This window comes from Myotis yumanensis, unplaced genomic scaffold, assembly GCF_028538775.1.
Source record: "Myotis yumanensis isolate MYYU_CA2020_CCGP unplaced genomic scaffold, mMyoYum1.0.hap1 SCAF_3, whole genome shotgun sequence".
Taxonomy (NCBI): Eukaryota; Metazoa; Chordata; class Mammalia; order Chiroptera; family Vespertilionidae; genus Myotis; species Myotis yumanensis.
In genome coordinates, this window is record NW_027223754.1 from 114,152,930 (window position 1) to 114,171,310 (window position 18,381).

Here is an 18,381-nt window from a genome sequence, read left to right on the forward strand (position 1 = left end):
TACATTTCCTCCTTTAATGACTGGACTGCATTTCGTAGCAGGAAAGGCAGTGTGATCCCACTCTACAGAGGTGGAAGTGGAGGCACAGAGAGGTGAAGGCAGAATGCAGACCCATAGCGTAGATCTGGCTCTTGGTTCCTGGTTTGTTTTTATGCCAAAGAGGCTGGCTCCTTCCAGGGTGCGAGAAGAGCATCGGGTCTTTTGGTAAATTAAGACACGTGACACCAGCCAATTTGTGCCATAGGGACTTGTCAAATGGCCATTGATAGGACAGCTTATCATCTTAAATGAACGAGTTGTTATCAGTAGGATTTATGCCTTTAGCAAAGTGTGCTTCATTTTGTGGATTAACATTACATAATGGAAGAAAGCTAGCTTTTTATTATTTACTAAATTTGTCCTGTAATTCTACATTTCTTTTTTATTTGTTTTGTTTTTTGTTAATCCTCACCCAAGGATATTTTTTCCATTGATTTTTAGAGAGAGTAGAAGGGAGGGGAGGAGGTTGGGGGGAGAAGGGAGAGAGAGAGAGAGAAAGAGAGAGAGAGAGACACACATTGATGTGACAGAGACACATCGATGTGAGAGAGACACATTGATTGTTGTCTCCCGCACTTGCCCCGACTGGGGATGGGGATTAAACATGCAACCCAGACACGTGCCCTTGCCCCTTCAGTGTGATGCTCCGACCATTGAGACACATTGGCTAGGGCTGTAATACATTTTTTAGAGTGATCGCGGTGGTCAGGTTAAGGGACACATGTCAGAATACAACCACTATATTTAAGGGATTAAGGCATTGGAAACCATGAAAATTTTTTCAGTATTTACATGTAATTTGATTATATTAAAGACTGGCCTTAATTTCCTTCCTATGCTGATTAAGGGAGATAAAACTATCATCATTAAAGTGACTACAAAGTACATTCACTAAACTTCTTTTTTTGGTGGGAGTCTAAATAAGTATTAGGTTTTCTAAAATCACTTCACATTGAAGACGCTTGTCTCGGTTTCTCTGAGTGGGAATGCAGGTGCTTGTGGTGTGCATAGTAGGTCACCGTTCTATTTATCTGGAAGTCCTCTTTGCTCCTAAATCTTATTATTTGTTCACAATTTAAATTTGTTTTAGCTCCAGTGATTTATAGGAGCTTGAGAAGTGTTTGTGGAAAAGCAATGGTTTTGTGTTAGGCTTTAACTTGTCTCGATTGTGAAAGATTTGAAAATACCCCAAAGTAGACCTAGCCAAGTTATTGTTTAAATGGGAAACAACCTCTATACGCATGTTAATACACATACACATTCTCACAAAAAGTACAAAGAATTTTCAAATAAGCATGCATGTGTTGTTTTTTTTAAGTGTGGTCATGGTGAAGGGCTTGAAATTGTTTGGGAATAACACTGCTTTCCATGCTCAACTGTCTGGGTCAGGAGCCTCATCCACCTCCTCATCATTGTTGCTGACAGATGCATATGTCTTGGATGATCTACCAGAGACTGTTCTTACCTCTTCAATGGTGTATAGCATGTTCAACGAGTGCTGGGTGGATGATGGATGAATAGATGCATGGCTGATGGATGGATGGATGATAGATGGGTGGGTGGGTGGATGATGAATGGGTAGGTGGATAGATGTACATGATTTGTCTATGAGTCAGCATAATATAGAAGAAGAAACACTGGACTTGGAATCACAAGAACCTAGTTTAAATTCTGACTTTTCCATCTAGCTATGTGACCTTAGGTAACTCTCCCAACCTTGTCTGAATTTCAGTTTCTCCATCTGTAGTGTAGGGGTAGCTTGCAAAGTTACCATCTGTTGAGGACTGTGTACATGATTTAATCCTGAGCTTTTCTTCCTGTAAGCATCTTTCCATGGAAGGGCCTGGGGTTGGGGGGCAAGAAAAAGAAGCACCTCTGTGTGCCCTGGATTACAGGTGGGTGGTGGTTCTGGATGTCAGTATGTGTAGAGGGCCAGCCATGGATCCTGATGTTTGTCTCCTCCCCAGCTGTGATGGCCTTCCTCTTTGACCTGAAGGACTTGGTGGATCTCATGTCCATCGGCACTCTCCTGGCTTACTCTTTGGTGGCTGCCTGTGTGTTGGTCTTACGGTATGTATGGCTTTTCCGGGTCCCATGACAGAAATGCACATGAACCCTCCTAGCCTCTTAGCAGTTCAAATTATTGCTTTATACAGTGCAAATTTTAGGTTATTGATAACTCCTTTGGGAACTTCCCAGGAGAGGGTGGGGATATGGTGGTTGAGAGCCTACTTATAGAGAACATCCATGAAAAGATTCAGGGGGGGCCCCACCTCCTTCTATCATGTGCCCTCATTTTTCTGGCTGGATGTTGGGAGAATAGAGACAGGTTCTCAGCCAAGCTGCTGAGCCTGGATCTTGGGATCAGCTTTTTTGAAGGTTTTGGTGATGATTTCAATGTGGTCCAGCTTCTTGGGACAGAGTAGATTGGGGACTGGCCCTGATGAGAGTTGGGAGAATCCAATGAAACTTAGGTCACTGTGATGACCTTCAAAACTCAGGTTACTGACTGCGGTGCTTCATTGCACGCTGCTGGAGAAAGGAGTTCCATTATATGGTGTGGGATGGCTGAGGTTGATGTTCAGGAAGACTTTCCAGGTTCTGGTGATAATAAAGCAGCCTGGGCTTAAGCTTGTGTCTCGGCTACTCCAGGGCACCCCAGCAAAGCATACCTCCTGGTGCCAATTTTTCTTTGTTCTGGAAGGACAGGGCTCTGCTTCCCAAGTCCCAGAAATGGCCCAAGGTAGCATTCATCATGAGAACATGTACTCATGGAGACTCTTGGTGTTGGTCGCCTGGCAGGAGCCTCCGTGTTTCTTTCCAGGCATTTATACTCACAAGGCCATTACCCCGTTTCTCATGTGTCAGCATCTAATGTATGTAAAACCTGGGTTGAGCCTTGGTGGTGATTGTATAGGATCAGCTAAAACTAGTTTACTACCACTTATTGCTTCCCAAGGGCTCAATGCTGCAATCTTCTCCAAGGTCCCACTACCTTCTTAATTGACCTCATGGTGTTACATTTAGTGAATCAGTGAAAATATGGTGAATATCTCTATGCTTACTCTTAGACTGTATGCAAAGTAATTCATAAGGCACTCTGTTTTCCAAGACTGGTGGAAAAGATTTGAGTTTCGTTCATTTTGGGTAGGAGGATGAGGGGCCTCATTTAAAATGACTGCTCCATTTGCAAGTAGCTTGTATCTTGGAAATCATGCCACTGAACTCTATAGATTTATTGAGGCCAAGGCATTGGAGTTTTAAAATAAATTGATCCAATTAAGTCTCACAAACAATATCTCAAAGCCATCAGCCTGCAGACACATTTCTCCAGCTCTCTGCACCAAATAGGATCCTGATGTTGCTTTCTATTTCTGTCTGTGCATTTAGTTCCCTGCAGCCTGGTTTTGTTGGAAGTGGCCTAGTATCTTAAGTTTCCAAGAGCTAGTGCTACTCTCAGCGCCAGAGAAACCATCTCAAGACATTTCTCTGGGCTGGTTTATGGTGGAGGTCAAGTTGTCTCAAACCAGACACCAAAGAAGGCTGTTGCCAGAAGGCGAGACCCAGGTCTCCTCTGTTTCCACTTTGCCAGAGAAGACATCATTCTCACCATCTTCTTCCCGTTTGATGCCTTGTGTCCTGGGAAACTTATCTTTGAAGGCTTACTAAGAACCTGAATCATTGCTTGTTCTTTTGCTTAATGAAAACATGTTGGTCACATTTGTCTGCAGGTATCAGCCAGAGCAACCTAACATGGTATACCAGATGGCCAGAACTACCGATGACCTGGATCAAGTAGACCAGAATGAACTGGTGAGCACCAGCGATTCCCAGACAGGCTTTTTACCAGAAGCAGAAAAGTTTTCTTTGAAAACATTACTTTCACCCCCAAACATGGAGCCCTCCAGATTCTCTGGGCTAATCGTGAACATTTCAACCAGCCTCATAGGTAAGAGCCTGCCCTTCCTTGGAATGTGTCTGGGGTCCTGCTTGTTGGCATTGCATGGTTTCTTGTCGCTGGGTATGGGGGTGGGTGTCAGAAGTCCTGCTGCTGGATGGACTGTGCTACCGGTTATTCTGTCCTCATCGCAGGTGATGCCTACAGAAATAGAGCCTCCCTCTCCATAGGTTTTGGGGAGCTGAGGATATCATGGGAACTTGAGAAATGGTTGAGATGCATCTCTCGTTCTCTCTCTCTGTCTCTGTCTTCAGCAATTCTTATCATCATCTTCTGCATCGTGACTGTGCTTGGAAAGAAGGCTCTGACAAACGTGGAGTTGTGGGCCATCTTCATGCTCATTGTCTCTGCCGTCCTCTGCTCAGTAGTCACGGTCATCATCTGGAGGCAGCCTGAGAGCAAGACCAAGCTCTCATTTAAGGTGAGCAGCTCTGCCTGTGCTTCTGCAGGGAGCTGCCTGATGGGACAGACCCCGCATGGGCTCTCCCAGGTGTCGGTGTTTGGCGGGAGGTGCTTCCTGGCCAGCCTCAGGGGAACATGGGCCATGAGCACAGACAGTGCCTGGTGGGGACCTGACCCTAGCTCTCAATGGTGTAGCTCCACCTCACCCACCGGGGCTTCTCACAAATGCCATCCAGGTGGATTGTGTATCATCACCAAGCCTTGGAGGTACACTTTTAGATTTTACAAATAATAGAATAGTTCAACCTTAGAGGTAAAGTGGAATCCTTCTTCTAGCCCCTGCTTTAATGGGAACATAGCAGGAGTGGAAAATAAAAATAGAGCTTTCTTCGGCAATTAGTTGCTTAGACCCAAGCTCCCGCCTGTTAGAGTTTGCCTGCATGGGGGTGTATTTACGTCGGAGGAGTTGGGGGTGCAAGGGTAGGATTGGCACTCACTTCCTCTTCCCAATGTAAAGATGGTAGCCCATATAAATCTCAGAGGTCCATATAAGTGTCAGGTGCAGGATGTTTTCTAGGTAGTTTTGTTAAATGATGCAAACAGGTGCCAGCTCCAACTCTCTGCTGTCAGGGCTGACGCTGCCACCTTGTGTCTTCGCAGGTGCCCTTCCTGCCAGTCCTTCCTGTCCTGAGCATCTTCGTGAATGTCTATCTCATGATGCAGCTGGACCAAGGCACCTGGGTCCGGTTTGCGGTGTGGATGTTGATAGGTATGTCCCATACTCCAGTGTCTCCTGAGACCTCCCACCCCTGCTGATCACTCATGTCCCTGCACTTACTTGACAGATGGCTAATGTCTTTGTACCTCCTCAGTTCAGATTTCAAAACACAGTAGAAACACAGGTAGTCAACAGTTTTCTCTCAGATAACAAGGAGCTCCCGGTAGGTTGTGGGTCCTTCCCTTTTTTTCAGATACTTTTCATTTTAATAGCCTTTTGCCTGAAGTAGTTATGTTATTGGGCAAGAGCTTGAGGTTAACAAGAGCAAGGCTGTGAGCATGAGCCTGCTGTCAATAAAGCACCAGTCGTTTCCACCCCCACTGGGAAAGTCGGGACCTCACCTCTTTTCGTGGGCGGTGGGCACTGCCAGGGCCTGCAGGGGCTTGGGTGTCACCTTGTGGGTGCTGGTCCTGTCTGGGACTGACCGTGGCCTGGCCTCTCTCTGGGCCTCTGCCTCTGGGGATAGCAGGAGATGGATCAGGTTTCTTCCTTAGTGTCCAGTCTGAGTGCTGATGAGGGGCGACTGGCCTTGACCTATGTCCCTCCGTGTCCCTGACAAGAGCAGAAATCTCAGGACCAGGTTCTGCTAAACCTCTCAGTCCGGGGCCACACCTTCGGGTAGACGGCTGCTGCTGTGCCATCTCCAGGGTGGTACTTTGCTTCCCCATTCTCTGCAGACCCCTCACTCCCCTCAGAGTTTAGCCTGTGTTTAGCTGGACAGGCATCTCCTGTGGAGTCATTCTGTGAGAGCTGGCTCCGTCTGCGCTCAGCCCACTGCGGCCATTCCTTGAGACGGCAGAGCCAGGTGCTTACTTCCTGCCAGAGGTGCAGGGACTGCTTCTGAGGATCCCTATGTAAGCGCCTGGCTTCTGGGCATGACCTACTTCCTGTACTTTTGGTAGCTGAATTGAGTCCTTCCTTTAAGGACCACTCTCCTTATGTCACCAGCAAAAGGGTGGCCCCAGGGCCACCTGGCTCACAGTCTCCGGACAGTAGTTAGAATCCCAGATCTCTGGACCGGACTGATTCGTATGGTACACTCATTCCCAGGTGACCCGAATGCCCCCTGCAGTGGGCGTCACTTACACAGAGAAAAGGAGCAGCCGGGACCGTGCAGACTGCACGGAGACCCACTCTGGCAGGAGGAGCACAGCTTCTGCAGTGTCCGTCTTGACCCTTCCGGTGGCCACAAGCCCCCCAATTAGGTGGTCAGTGGATGAACCTGAGGGATTGATGTCCTTTCCAGGGGCCCCCAACTGAGCAGTTCCCCCTGCTCAGGAGCTTCCCTGGTATGACGCTCTCCAGAGGGTCACCTTTGCTGGACCTGTTTGGAGAGTTGTGTTGTTTCTTTAAGTGTAAAGTGTAGAGAGTGGAGGCTCAGCTCAGAGCAGGCAGCGTGGCGAGGCTTTGCTAGGCCCCAGGCTGCGCTGTCTGCTTCCTCGGACCCCATCTGCTCTGTTCACTGCTCTCTGCTCTTGGCCTGCAGGCTTTGCCATCTACTTTGGCTATGGGCTGTGGCACAGCGAGGAGGCATCCCTGGTCGCTAAACAAGCAAAGACTGCTGATGGCAATTTGGACAACTGCAAATGACGCACAGCCTCATCCACGGGAGGTGACAGCAGCCTTGAGGGATGCCCACAGAGCACCCAGAAGCACCTTGTTGTCTCCACCAATGCAACAGGACCCACCCACAACCACAAGGCTCCTGAGCAGCAGAAGGTGCACTGCCTGGACTGCAGCCTCAGCCCACATCTCGAAGAGCCTGCCCGTCTTGCTCTAGGGCAGGCTCACCAGGCCGGTTACTTTTGACAGCTCCCTTCCAGGGCCGCTTGGCTGTGGCTGGCCACTGCATCTCCTAACTTCCCTCTGAACGAAGAAAGCAGCTCCTCCTGCTGTGCTGCTGTGGCCCCAGGCAGGATGGAGATCTCCTTCTCGTTACTGGGCATCCAGGGCTATGTCCCCAGGCACCGTTCTGGTATTGAAAATGCGGCTACTCCCGACTCATAGTAGCCATCTCCCCGCTCAGCCTGGAACAGCTGGCCATCAGTACAAGATGAGTACCACAAAACAGTATGCCTCCACAGGCCCACCCTGAGCCAAAGGACAGCTTGCTTCAAAAGAAAAAAAACAAAGACTGGTTTTCTTTTCCTGCCCCTGCCCTCTGAGTTGTTTCCAGAAGGGGTCTTAGTGTGACCCCTTCTCCACTCTGCCACCTTGACAGAGCGAGAAGACAGAGTGGGAAGGAGGCAGGGCTGGGGGCCGGCTGCACTCCAGAACGCGTATGCACAGGGGACCTCCTTCAGCCACATTCCCGCCGGGCCCAGCCTGTTCTTGCTGCTCTGGCATCTCATTGCTGCTGTGTCCTGAGCAACTGGAACGTGACACTGTTTATGGAGGATCGGCCTCAAATTAGCAGCGCTCAAAACACCCTTTTCCGTGGGTCTCTGCCGTTCACTGAACCCTGTCCTCTGATGCTTGCGGGTCAGTGTTTGGGGTCTTGTAAGATTCCCAGGACAGGTGTCCGCTCGTTCTGAGGTGATGGTGACCGTTCCTCCCCACACTTGTGGCCCCTGCCACGATCTCGTTGGCCCTTCTCTCAAGTGTAATCAAAGTGAGTCCTCCTGTTAGTTTCTGTGAATCACTCCAGCAAACAAGTTGGTGCTTAACATTAACTTGGAAAATGGCCAAATGATTAGCCTGTGCCATCAGGGTATTGTTCAGAGTGTGGGGCCCGCACACTCGATAGTTGGGGTATATTGCTGTCCCTCTGTCCAAATGCCCTGGGTTTGTTTAGAGGTTTGTAACCTGGCCCAACCCCCTGCTCCATACGTCTCCACAATGAGCTGCTCTCTGCGGCACTCACAGGCCGAAGCCGGAGAAAACAAACACCAGTCCCATCGTCCTCGTCAGAGTGTAGTCCGGGAGACAGGAGGCCCTTGTTGACGGAGGTAGAGGGAGACAGACATTTCACACGACACGGAACATGTAAATGCTGCTTCCAAAGCTTATTTTCCCATTTCTTCCCCCCTGGCCTTTGGCACAAATCTGGTAGAAGCTGGTAAGTTGACAGCACTTGTCTTTTGTCCTGCCCAGAAGACTCTTGGAGAAAAGTTTGAGTTTGTCAAACAGCCAGACGGCTAGGCCGGCCGCTGGAGGACGGCTGGGCAGTCAGCCTGCCGGGGCAGGGCCCTTGGTCAGGCCCCAGGTGGATTTCCAAAGAAAGGTATTTAAATTTATGTAGATTGGTGCTGTAAACTATTTTGATAAATATTAACTTATTTTGTTTGGGTTTGGTTGTCTGCTGTTTTCTTGGGCCTGTTAGCTGTCTGCTCCATGTGGCTGATATTTTCCCACATAAAGAACTGGAGGGAGGTGTGTCTAAAAGAGAATTTTTTTTTTTTAATTTCTCTTTCTGGTTGAAATATCCATGAATTTTCTGGGTGAGCAGAGAGCAGAGAGCAGTGAACAGAGCAGATGGGGTCCACGGAAAGTGCCCAACAGACTGTGATTACAGTTGACCTTTTCACTAGCAACACCCATCCTTCTGCAAACTGAAAAGGTGCGATTCTCCTGCACTCTCACGGATGAGAACCTGCCGACAGGCCAGGCGCGGCCCCTCCTTCCGCAGCCCAGAGCCAGACCTGCTCACAGAAGGCGCGGGGCTCAGGCTAAGGAGAATCCCTCACCCTCCCTCCAGGCAGAGCCCCAGTGTGGGGCAGGGCCCCCGAGGGTGACTCAGACATAGTGCACGTGGTCCCTGCACTCTTGCTGAGAGTAGTTTGTTCTCTTCGTGTCTGAGGGCCATGACATAGGGATGGTATTGGGGCTAACCTCTCAATGTGAACAGACTCAAAACACCTCATCCTGCCCCTGAAATATACACACACACACACACACACACACACACACACTCAGGCAAAAAGAAAATCCACCGAAAGTGCTCCTCCCACCAAACAAGAACAGGATTGTCAGTTTTGCAGCTCGGCCAGTATTTTCCTACACAAATTTCACACATCTGGAGACCCTCTGGGGATGTTGTGTCTACTCATCTGTGCCCCAGCCCCAGATGCTGAGGAGGGAAAGACCCTTTGTGCTGAGTAAGTGCCCCTTCCTGCCTCTGAATTCCCATCGCATGTTTCCAGGGCCTGAAAACTCACAAAGGAGCAAATTGGAGCCCCAGGGCCTCTGCTGAAGAGGGAGAGGGAAGGGGTTTCCAAGGAAACAGCCGGCCTCTGGGACCTTCCAGAAGGGGGACCCTTGGCCTCTGCACATGCCCCACCCTGCCCCATCAGCTCACACTCCCTCGCCCCAACTCTGAGCTGGATTTCTTCTTCCAAACCAAGAAGGAGTAGTGATAGAGCCATCTTTTCCAGGCTGTTTTGGAAGGACTGTTGCCAGAACCCCTCACATCTTGCCCACCTTTGGTTTTATTCCATTGCGTTATCAGGCAATCTGCCACCTGGTCCCATGTGCTGATGTGTGTTTTGGACACCACAGGTCTGCCTCCTGCTGTGTGTTCCCGTCCCAGCTCCCAAGGCCCTGACACACTGCCCTCTGCCCCTGTGGCAAGGCCTACGTTCACACTTGGACGAGGCACCTGGCCCTGCCTGATCCTTGACCACTGCAGTGGTTCTGCTGCATGCGTGGGGGTGGGAAGGTGGATTCTGTCAGGTGTTCCCTCCACTCCCACCACTAAGGCTGTCTGAATTGACTAGGTTTTGCCATCCCAATAGGATGGCCTCTAACCTAACATTGGAGACAGACCTATGAGGTCAGGGTGGGAGGCTGGGTTCCTTGGGTGAGTGTGGACACACCTCACGGAGGCCCTGCCCATTAGGTAAGCTCACTGGCATTTTGGGGACCTCTGCCTAGCTTTGTACCAGGCCCCACTGTTACACATCTAATACAAGCCATCACCATGAAGACAGGCCCCATGACCAGCGTGTTCCAGGATGCATGGAGAGGGAGTGTTTGTGGGCACATCCATTCTGCCGGGCGAAGGTGTGTGATGCGTATTTATGGAACTGGTTAGTTCCCTTTCAATGGAACTAGATATGTTATGTATAATCTAAACTATATCTGTTTGCCATCATAAGGAGAGTATTATACTTAAGGTTCTTTGGGGAGAGGAGATGTAGATTTTGTCAGACTCTCCTGGACTTTTTTTGGTAATGAAATGCTTTATTACCATCCAGTGGTGTAAGAAGCTAAACTCTGTATTTCCTCATCGTCATTGTGATGCGTGAAAATTAGGCCAGAAAATGTCAACTGACGTTCATCTCCATCACTATAATCCAGAGTTTTGTGCCCATTGCTTGCTGAAGTAGCGCTCTCTTTCAAGGGGACATGGACTGACCAAGGGTCTCAGGCGCAGTTACCAAGGAGCCATCCTAGATCGTTCTCCAGATGTGGAGCTTGAGATGGACGACCTTGGCCGTGAAGTCCAGGCGATTTTCTCAGGGTGTGAGAGTGTCCGCAGGCTCAGGAAGCAGGGCTAGGAAGATGCACTTAGACTTTGCTAATTTAGTAACAAGGTATGATCTTGTGTTTCTTGATGATAAACTTTTTAATTTGAGAACTTATTCTCCTATTTGAGAAGCTATAATATATATTTAAAATAAGTTTCCTGTTTAAGTTGTGCCTTTCAGCATCACTGGGTGCAAGGAGCACCAAGGGTGATGATCCCCATGAGGGCTGGCTTATCACCAAACCTGAAGAGCTGTGGTTTCTCCAGTAAACGTTTTCTTCTATTGAACATGGAGCCATTATTAAATGAGTTTTGTTTTTTATTATGTAAATTGTAAAGTATTTTTTGTTTGATGCTCTATTTTTCTAATAGTTTTCTTACAATTATGATACTAGAGTTAGATTTTAACGCTAACTGCAAATCAGGTTGGTCTCTGCTGGTCCCTCCTGTTTTCACTTTATTTTAAGAACAAGCATAGATGTTGTCCATTACTTTTTTAAAATGTGAAACTGCATCCCATTTTCGCTGACCACACTGTGCATCGACAACTTCTTACTGTACTTGATGTTGTAAAATCAAACTGTTTTGTGGTACATTATCTCATGCTTCTGCAAATTCTAATAAATTCTGTAGCTTCAGTGTGCACGGTGTCCGTCTCAAGAATTCCAGCAGCTTTGGCCAGGTCCCCAGGAGTGGCAGTGCCCCACCGAGAGGTCCAGATCCTGCGCTTTGCTTCTTTAGTATCTCCCTGCCTCCCCACAGGCCGGTGTTCTATCGCCTCCTTCAGCCATTGGGTGGAAACCCTTATTCCAACAATAAGCTGGGAAACCCAGAGCCAGGAACCCCTAGAGCCCTCATTTATGATCCTCTGTCGCTATCTCCCCGCTGCCCACTCTCCAGACTTGGCTTGAGTTTGGGCCCCAGAGGTTTCATTTGCTGAAGGACTTGAGTGTGGGGTGCAGCTAAACCCCTCACACCAGAACGCCCCTCCACACCCACCATTGCTTAGGGAGGATGGGTGCATGCAGGGCAGGGAGAGGGTGGGGAGGATTGTAGCTGTTCTAATACTTGATCTATCTGTCCCCATTCCCCCTTGAGAAAGGATCATTTTCTTGCAAGGGAGGCAAATTCAGTCAGATTGACCTTAGCTCTCAGACACTGACACACAGTGATCCAGTGATCACATGGGCAAATCTGTTGCCAGAAAGACGAGGCCTAACCTGTGTGTCATCTCAGCTGATGACAGTGCTGGAGGGGACACCCAGGAGAGCAGAGAGAAGGGCAGGGAGCTGCTGTTGGGCCTGGCGCTGGCGGCTTGTCATGGGGAATAAAATACTGACGACCAGGCACATCACCTGGTGGTCGGCCAGATGGTAAAATGGAACACAAACCCGATGGTGTGGAAGTGTCCCCAACATGTCCCCAGGGTGTGCAGTGTCTGGAGACGCGGGCAGGCAGGAGTCCATTGCACCCCCCAGGGCAACTTCTCAGAGGTCTCCAGTGAGCCCAGTCCCTGGCCTTCAGGACCAGTGGGCGTCAGTGTCTCAGAGAGCCCAGAACTGGGACAGGACCATGGTGGCAGGGGATGCGAGTGTCTGCTAAGCACTGGCCTGAGCTGAGCGCATGGTGAAGCCTCTTCCAGCAGTGCCACATTGCCACCTAGTGGTCTGCCACAGGGTTTCCAGCCTTTTCTTAGGGAAACCTTGAGCCCCAGAAAGGATCCAGGTTGCAGGCCTTGGGAGAGTCGCCCGAAACACCTTTTCCCTGCACAGTTTGGTTATGATACACTTCTGCTGAATCCAGAGCTGTGCCAACAGCTTGGCATTCGCAGTAACAAGGAATCTTGTAAAGGCTCTTCACCAGGTGACAGCCAGGAATTGCGGCCACCTTGCCCACAGACCACTCTAGCCCAGCCTGGCTCAGCCCCCAGAGCAAGGCGGGGTTGGAATACCTACTGGGGGTAACACTGCTGGCCCCTCTTCAAAGGGAACAGTTTCGTTTGAGCAAATCAAGCCTGCCTACCAACCCATCAATGCAGTCATTGAAAAAATGCGCTGTGAGAAAAGGCTCAGGGACCAAACTGGCAGCGCTTTTGCTAACGAGCTGAGCCCTTTGGCTTGTTTCAGATGGCCAGCACCTAATCCTAGGGGACTCAGGTTGGGTGGGGAAATGGAGAAGCTGTGCGGGTTACACTCTCTCATGGATACTTTAACATTTTACTTCGCAAAACAATGAAGTTGGCCCTGGTGGGGTAGCTCAGTTTGTTTGAGTGCCGTTCCAATACACCAAGGTTGCGGGTTTGATCCCTGATCAGGGCACATACAAGAAGCAACCAATGAGTGCATACATAAGTGGAACAACAAATTGATGTTTCTGTCTTTTTCTCAAATCATTAAATAGAAAACATTTTTTAAAAACACAATGAAGTCACTTGTTGAGTGCCTGCCGGTGGTCTGCAGTCACTGGAGAGGGGATGCAATACACCCCCTGCTACATTAACCTGGGTGCAGAGAAGACGGAAACCACCACCCAGAGAGCAGCAGCTGTGCGCGGTGGCCTGCTGGTTGTCCGTGCAGTGGGTGCCCTAGCGTGCTGCACCCAGCCAGGACCCTGGGTCACTTGCAGCAGAGTGACTCCAGCTTAGAGCTGTGTAGAATCTCATCCCCCCATGTCTTGGCTGGAAGAGCCTCAGAGACTTGAACTAGCGACCACCCCCCCCACCCCCCCCACCCCGTTCCTCCCCCCGGGGGAGGGGGCTGAGAACAGAGCTGGGCTGGCTGAACCCAGGGAGCCTGTTGTTTTGTTTTTAAGAGATTTGAGAGAAGCAGAGTGGTTAAAAAAGATATTAAGCAAACTTAAGTGATTTAATTGCCCTTGTCTTAACAACTTTGGGTGTTTTTTGTGTATATTTAAGCATTTGATCCAAACATTCCAGTGGGCAGAATGCTGATTCGTAATAACATTGTGCAGTCCCAGAGATGCCTATACTCTGGTTTGGTGCCTATACTCTGAGGCAGCACCAGCTGTTCAAACAGGTGAGACACCTTGTTTTATTGTGCTTTGATTTATTGCACCTCACAGATGTTGCATTTTTTACAAATTGAAGGCAAGGCCCTCCACTAGTTAAAAGATTACAACTTGCTTTATTGCAATATTTACTTTATTGTAGTCTGGAACTGAACCCGAATATCTCCGCAGTCTGCCTGTACCCACTTCCGGGTTTCTACCTGAGCATCGCTCCTTCCTGCTGAGATGAGTGACCCGAGTCCCACGCAGGGAGAGCCGGCTGTGCAAGGCTCCTTGCACAGAGGAGGTGACCAAGTGGTTGACTTTAGAGGTCTCATCTGCCTGCTGCAAATCAGCTGTGAGAGGGGAGAGTTCTCTGCAGACAGGAGGAAGCGGCTCTAACGTCGTCACTCCCTGCACATGCCAGTGGCTGAGTCACCCGCCTGCTCAGTAAAGGTGAGACCTCACGTGTGGGGGGAAAGGAAATGGAAGGTGGTTATTATAAAAGTGGAGGACACAAGACACAGCAAAAGACACTAACAGGCTGGGACAGGTTGACAAGTGAATCAATAAATAGGTCGTCACTATCAATAATCTGGAAGCTGGGTGACTTAGAGGGGATTCTGTGGTCCTTGCAGGTCTGGAAGTGACTCGAGGGGATTTTTCATCCTCGAAAGCTCTCTTGTTCAGCAGCTGTTCAGGACGGCAGACTTGCTACAGTCTCACTAAAGTCTCTACCACTCCTATATGCCCCACAGGGAACTGGACAACTAGGGGTCTCCCCTGCATCGTTAAGCAGGGGCAGGCTGGCCAAGCTGGCTGCAACCCAACCAGAGGTCAGGACTGGGGAGCAAGTGCTTTCAGGCTGAAACAAATGTGCTGGCTGCACAGAGTATTATAGGAAGAGCCACAGAGCTGTCCAGGCTCCTGTGTCCCCTGTTGGCATGAGAAAGCCTGACAGATCATTGTGCACGATAAGGAACTGCTGTCTGTGACCATCACACCAGGAGGGCTCCTCCTTGCTGCTCATGAGAGACCTCTATGGCCATCCAGGCATGAACTGGCAGGATTTAGGACACATCAAACTTTCGTTGGGGGTAGAATCATAACCCTGCCTAGGGCTGAATTTGAAATCGATGGTAAAGGAATTGCACTCAATCTTTTGTGTCCCTTTCCCACTGACTCCAGCCCACCCAGCCTACTAAAGATAGCGGGCTGAGCAGAGTCACTGAGCCCCCCAAAGCCAGGGCCAGGCTCCTGGAGATCCTGGGCTGCAAATATGGGTGTGGGGGCCTCGAACCTGCTGAATCAGGGCAAGAGGTCTGGAGACTCAGTGGCTGACCCTGGCAAAACACAGAAAAAAAAAAAATCCAGCCTGCCACACACCTCCCTGGCTACTATGGATCCAGCCCGAATTTCCTCAAGCCTGAGCCAGTCAGGCCAAGAGTTACATCAAGTGGGTGTCACGGGAGCTCCCTCAAATTAACTTTAATATGCTTCAAACACAAATATGCAATACAGAAAGTGTAGGGGCTGGGTAAGGAATGTGTGACCCCATTCAAGCAATCACACCCAGTGTGCCAGTCCATCAACCCCTCCCCTCTCGGACACCTGGCCAGAATCCTGCCCCAGCTTGGGGGCCCGGCAGTGGGGAAAGGCACACACTCAGCTCCCAAATGACAAGAAAAGGTCGGTGAGGTCTGATGGGTTTGTCTGAGGCGGCGGAGCTGCGGCATCTGTAAGTGGAAACAACTCGGGCCTGGGACGTGATGCCAGGACTTCCATGTTGAGAGGTCCAAGTCCTAATAGTGTGCGGAGTGGCGGAAGGGAGCACAATGGCTGCCACCCCTCCTGTTCCAGGATAACGGCCAGAGGTGACGGGAGTCCACGGTGAAGGACGAGGCCAGGGCACAACGTAGGAATTAGCTCAAGTGCCCAAGGTGAGGGCTGGTCAGGGCAGAGCTCCAGTCCACCTGGTGAGGGATTATTTAGTGATAATATCACCACGCCTTGGCCACAATAGGCTAACACGCTGTAGCACATCCTAACAGAACACTGGAGTCGGTATTGCTGTGTAACTGCATTTAGCAGGTGTCCCTATGGACGCAGTTCCTAATTTGGAGAGCTGAGCTACCGCTGAAACTGTGTTTGGAGGTGGTGCCGCTAAAAGAAGACATAACTGTGTACTTTGTGAACGTGGCATAATCTACTCTAATGGAATGCCCGGCTCAATATCTCAGCATCATGCAGAGCCATGAGAGGAAAAATGTTTCTTTGATGAGCATCTACTGTGTGTGTCCCCAGGATGGGCGGATACCATTGGAGGTTTGCTAGAAACAAGATGGAACTTAAGCAGAAGCCCAACCTTGACTCAGGCAGGAAACACAGACCAGGTCTGTCTTCATGTGAGCAAAGCAGGCAGGCCTTTGGGCAAGCCGACCCCTTCCTTCTGTGGACCATCTCTTCCCCACCACAGATGTCCCTGCTTGAGTCCACTTGCCTTGGTCATACTCAAAAACTGCCCTGTGCTCAGGACAATTTCCAGGGGGCCTTAGGGAGGGAAGTACAGGGTCTCTGTCACAAACAGGAAACAAAGGCATCATTATCATCATATCAATTGTTAAAACTACTTCCCCGTTGGGTGTCATGCTCCTAACCTTCCACAGCACTACAGGAACACCTCTCACGCTCTAATTCTACCATTTCAGAGACAGATGCCAGTCCAGTAGCCAGTGACCACTGGCTGGAGTTTCAGTGGGCTCCTCTGTGTGGAAGGACCTTTTGGGTCTAAGATGGAGCACTGTCAGCTGTGGCATTGCTCGATGATCCTGCAGAAAATACACCTGGGTTCCTGGAGGGTCAAGGGATGGTCTAGCTCAGCGTAGAATTGGTCCCCCAGGACGGAAGAACTGGTTTTCTGGAAGCCCCTGCTAGAACCCCTGAGCCATCTCAATGCACAGTGATGGAACTGAGTTACTGAACCAAACTGAAGGGGAGGTTGCTATGAATGGGGGTCTGAGGGTCATATCGGTGGGTTGACCACTTGCAGCATCAGATCAGAGCAAACCACCTAGAATGCCAGAGCGTCCCTGCTCTGGGCTCAGTCAGGGCACAGATCCTGTCAGCAGTTTTCCTCTTGAGGCCGCAGGGCGAATGGTCTTGGTCAGCTCCAAGGCCATCCTCACCCTCCCTCCAGAAGGGCTTGCTCTCCCATATTTCCCCCGAGGGAGCAATAGCTGAAGGACAGATTCCAGGATGTCGTTTAGGAAAAAAGCAAAACTTGTGTTTACAAGACTCTAGATGATTCACTGTCATGTCGAAACATCCAAAAAGCTGCTAACCCCGCAGGGTTTCCCACTGTGCTCCCTTAGCCGCTCACCACAGGAGCCTTGATCATTAAAACCTGCGAATGGAATAATGGTGACTTCAGATCATGTTGACTAAGAAGCTGATTGTTCCAAAGGCAGTTACCATTCACAAGTCGCTGGTGTTTGTGTTAAATACAGTACCACTTGGTGGCAGGTCGAAAGGCGCTTCTTCTCAGTATCTTTTTTTTTTCTTTTCTATTTTGGGTAGAAATATTCCTGGGAAGCTAGATAGAAATGTATTTTCATTTCCCAAGTATTCTTAGGCACAAGTTAGAAAACTGCCGACCTTCACCAAAATATGTCAGCACGTCATGTTATAAAAAATGCAATTTAGAACCACTGCGTGTGCAGATACGTTCATTGACATATCTACACACATCGGTGCAGCACACAATGATTATTCAGTATAGATTCCAAACTAAACTGTCACTAACCTGAAATTCTGCAGTGAAAATTCATTGCTCAAAAACAATTGGCATTTCTTTCTTTTGGCTCTAACTACGGTCCGACGTTTGCACATCAGACACGACCGTGAACACTTCCCTCAGTGCCAACGCCAAGGAAGAGCAGTGGACCCGGGGAGGGCGCCGCGGTCCAGACTCCCTCCAGGTGGAAGCGCGGGGCGCGTGAGGGGCCGCAGCTCCGAGGGCCACGTGTGTTGTCATCTGGGCGTGGTGCCCACTTTGGCGGGTGAGGAGGGCCCGGAGGAGGAGCCGCGGTAAACAGGGGACGTGGGGGTGAGTTTAATTGGGCTGGTTGGGTCCCCAGTTTGGAGCTTCCAGAGCAACTCTTCATTGGTGCGGCTCAGCCTCTTCTTCTCCTGGGCCTCCTTCTCCGCGTACTCCTGCAGGTTGGCGTTCTCCTCCGACAGCTGTCTGCATGGGGAGAGGACAGTCACGCCACAGAGCCTTAGCTCGCCACACGCCAGGCCCAGGACGCCTGCGGGGGCAGCGGGGGTAAGTCGGACCCTAACCCACAGTCTCGGTTGAACCACTATTGCTGCATGTCCCACCACATCAGTCCCCGCACCCCCCCCCCCCCCCCCCCCTTCAGCCCGGTGATGGCTCAGCCCTCATGGACAAAAATAGCCTCCCACTGGCTGTTTTATTGCACACCAACCGCGGGGGTGGGGGGGGGGGGGGTGGGGGGGGGTATCTCCACATCCTTCCCTGGAAGTTGGGGACCTCAGAGCAGGGGACCAAGATAGAGATCATGTCACCAGGAGCAGCTACATTTGGCTACACGGCTTCTCTCTGGCACATTCCATCTCTGCTGTCCTCTGTCAGGGCCAGCCCTTCACTGCCAGGGCCAGGCTGGCCCATGGCGACAGCTCAGCAGCCAAGGGAGAGTGGGTCTGCACTGC

General features: G+C 50.2%; 2 protein-coding genes across 4 annotated transcripts in view; one reads left to right on the plus strand and one right to left on the minus strand.

The window, feature by feature from the left end:
* SLC7A1 (solute carrier family 7 member 1) overlaps positions 1 to 11,287 on the plus strand; it is a 56,825-nt gene extending 45,538 nt beyond the window's left edge. For all 3 annotated transcript variants that reach the window (XM_070409395.1, XM_070409398.1, XM_070409397.1), the window contains 5 exons: positions 2,007 to 2,109; positions 3,771 to 3,988; positions 4,252 to 4,418; positions 5,060 to 5,168; positions 6,664 to 11,287. In XM_070409395.1, the coding sequence (XP_070265496.1) occupies positions 2,007 to 2,109; positions 3,771 to 3,988; positions 4,252 to 4,418; positions 5,060 to 5,168; positions 6,664 to 6,767 (701 nt within the window). In that variant the 3' untranslated portion in view covers positions 6,768 to 11,287. The remainder of the gene's footprint in view (positions 1 to 2,006; positions 2,110 to 3,770; positions 3,989 to 4,251; positions 4,419 to 5,059; positions 5,169 to 6,663) is intronic.
* A 2,225-nt stretch (positions 11,288 to 13,512) lies between these two features.
* Positions 13,513 to 18,381, minus strand: part of MTUS2 (microtubule associated scaffold protein 2) — a 535,610-nt gene continuing 530,741 nt past the window's right edge. Inside the window, 1 exon segment of the mRNA XM_070409399.1 lies at positions 13,513 to 17,893. Coding sequence (XP_070265500.1) covers positions 17,680 to 17,893 — 214 coding nt within the window. The 3' untranslated portion in view covers positions 13,513 to 17,679.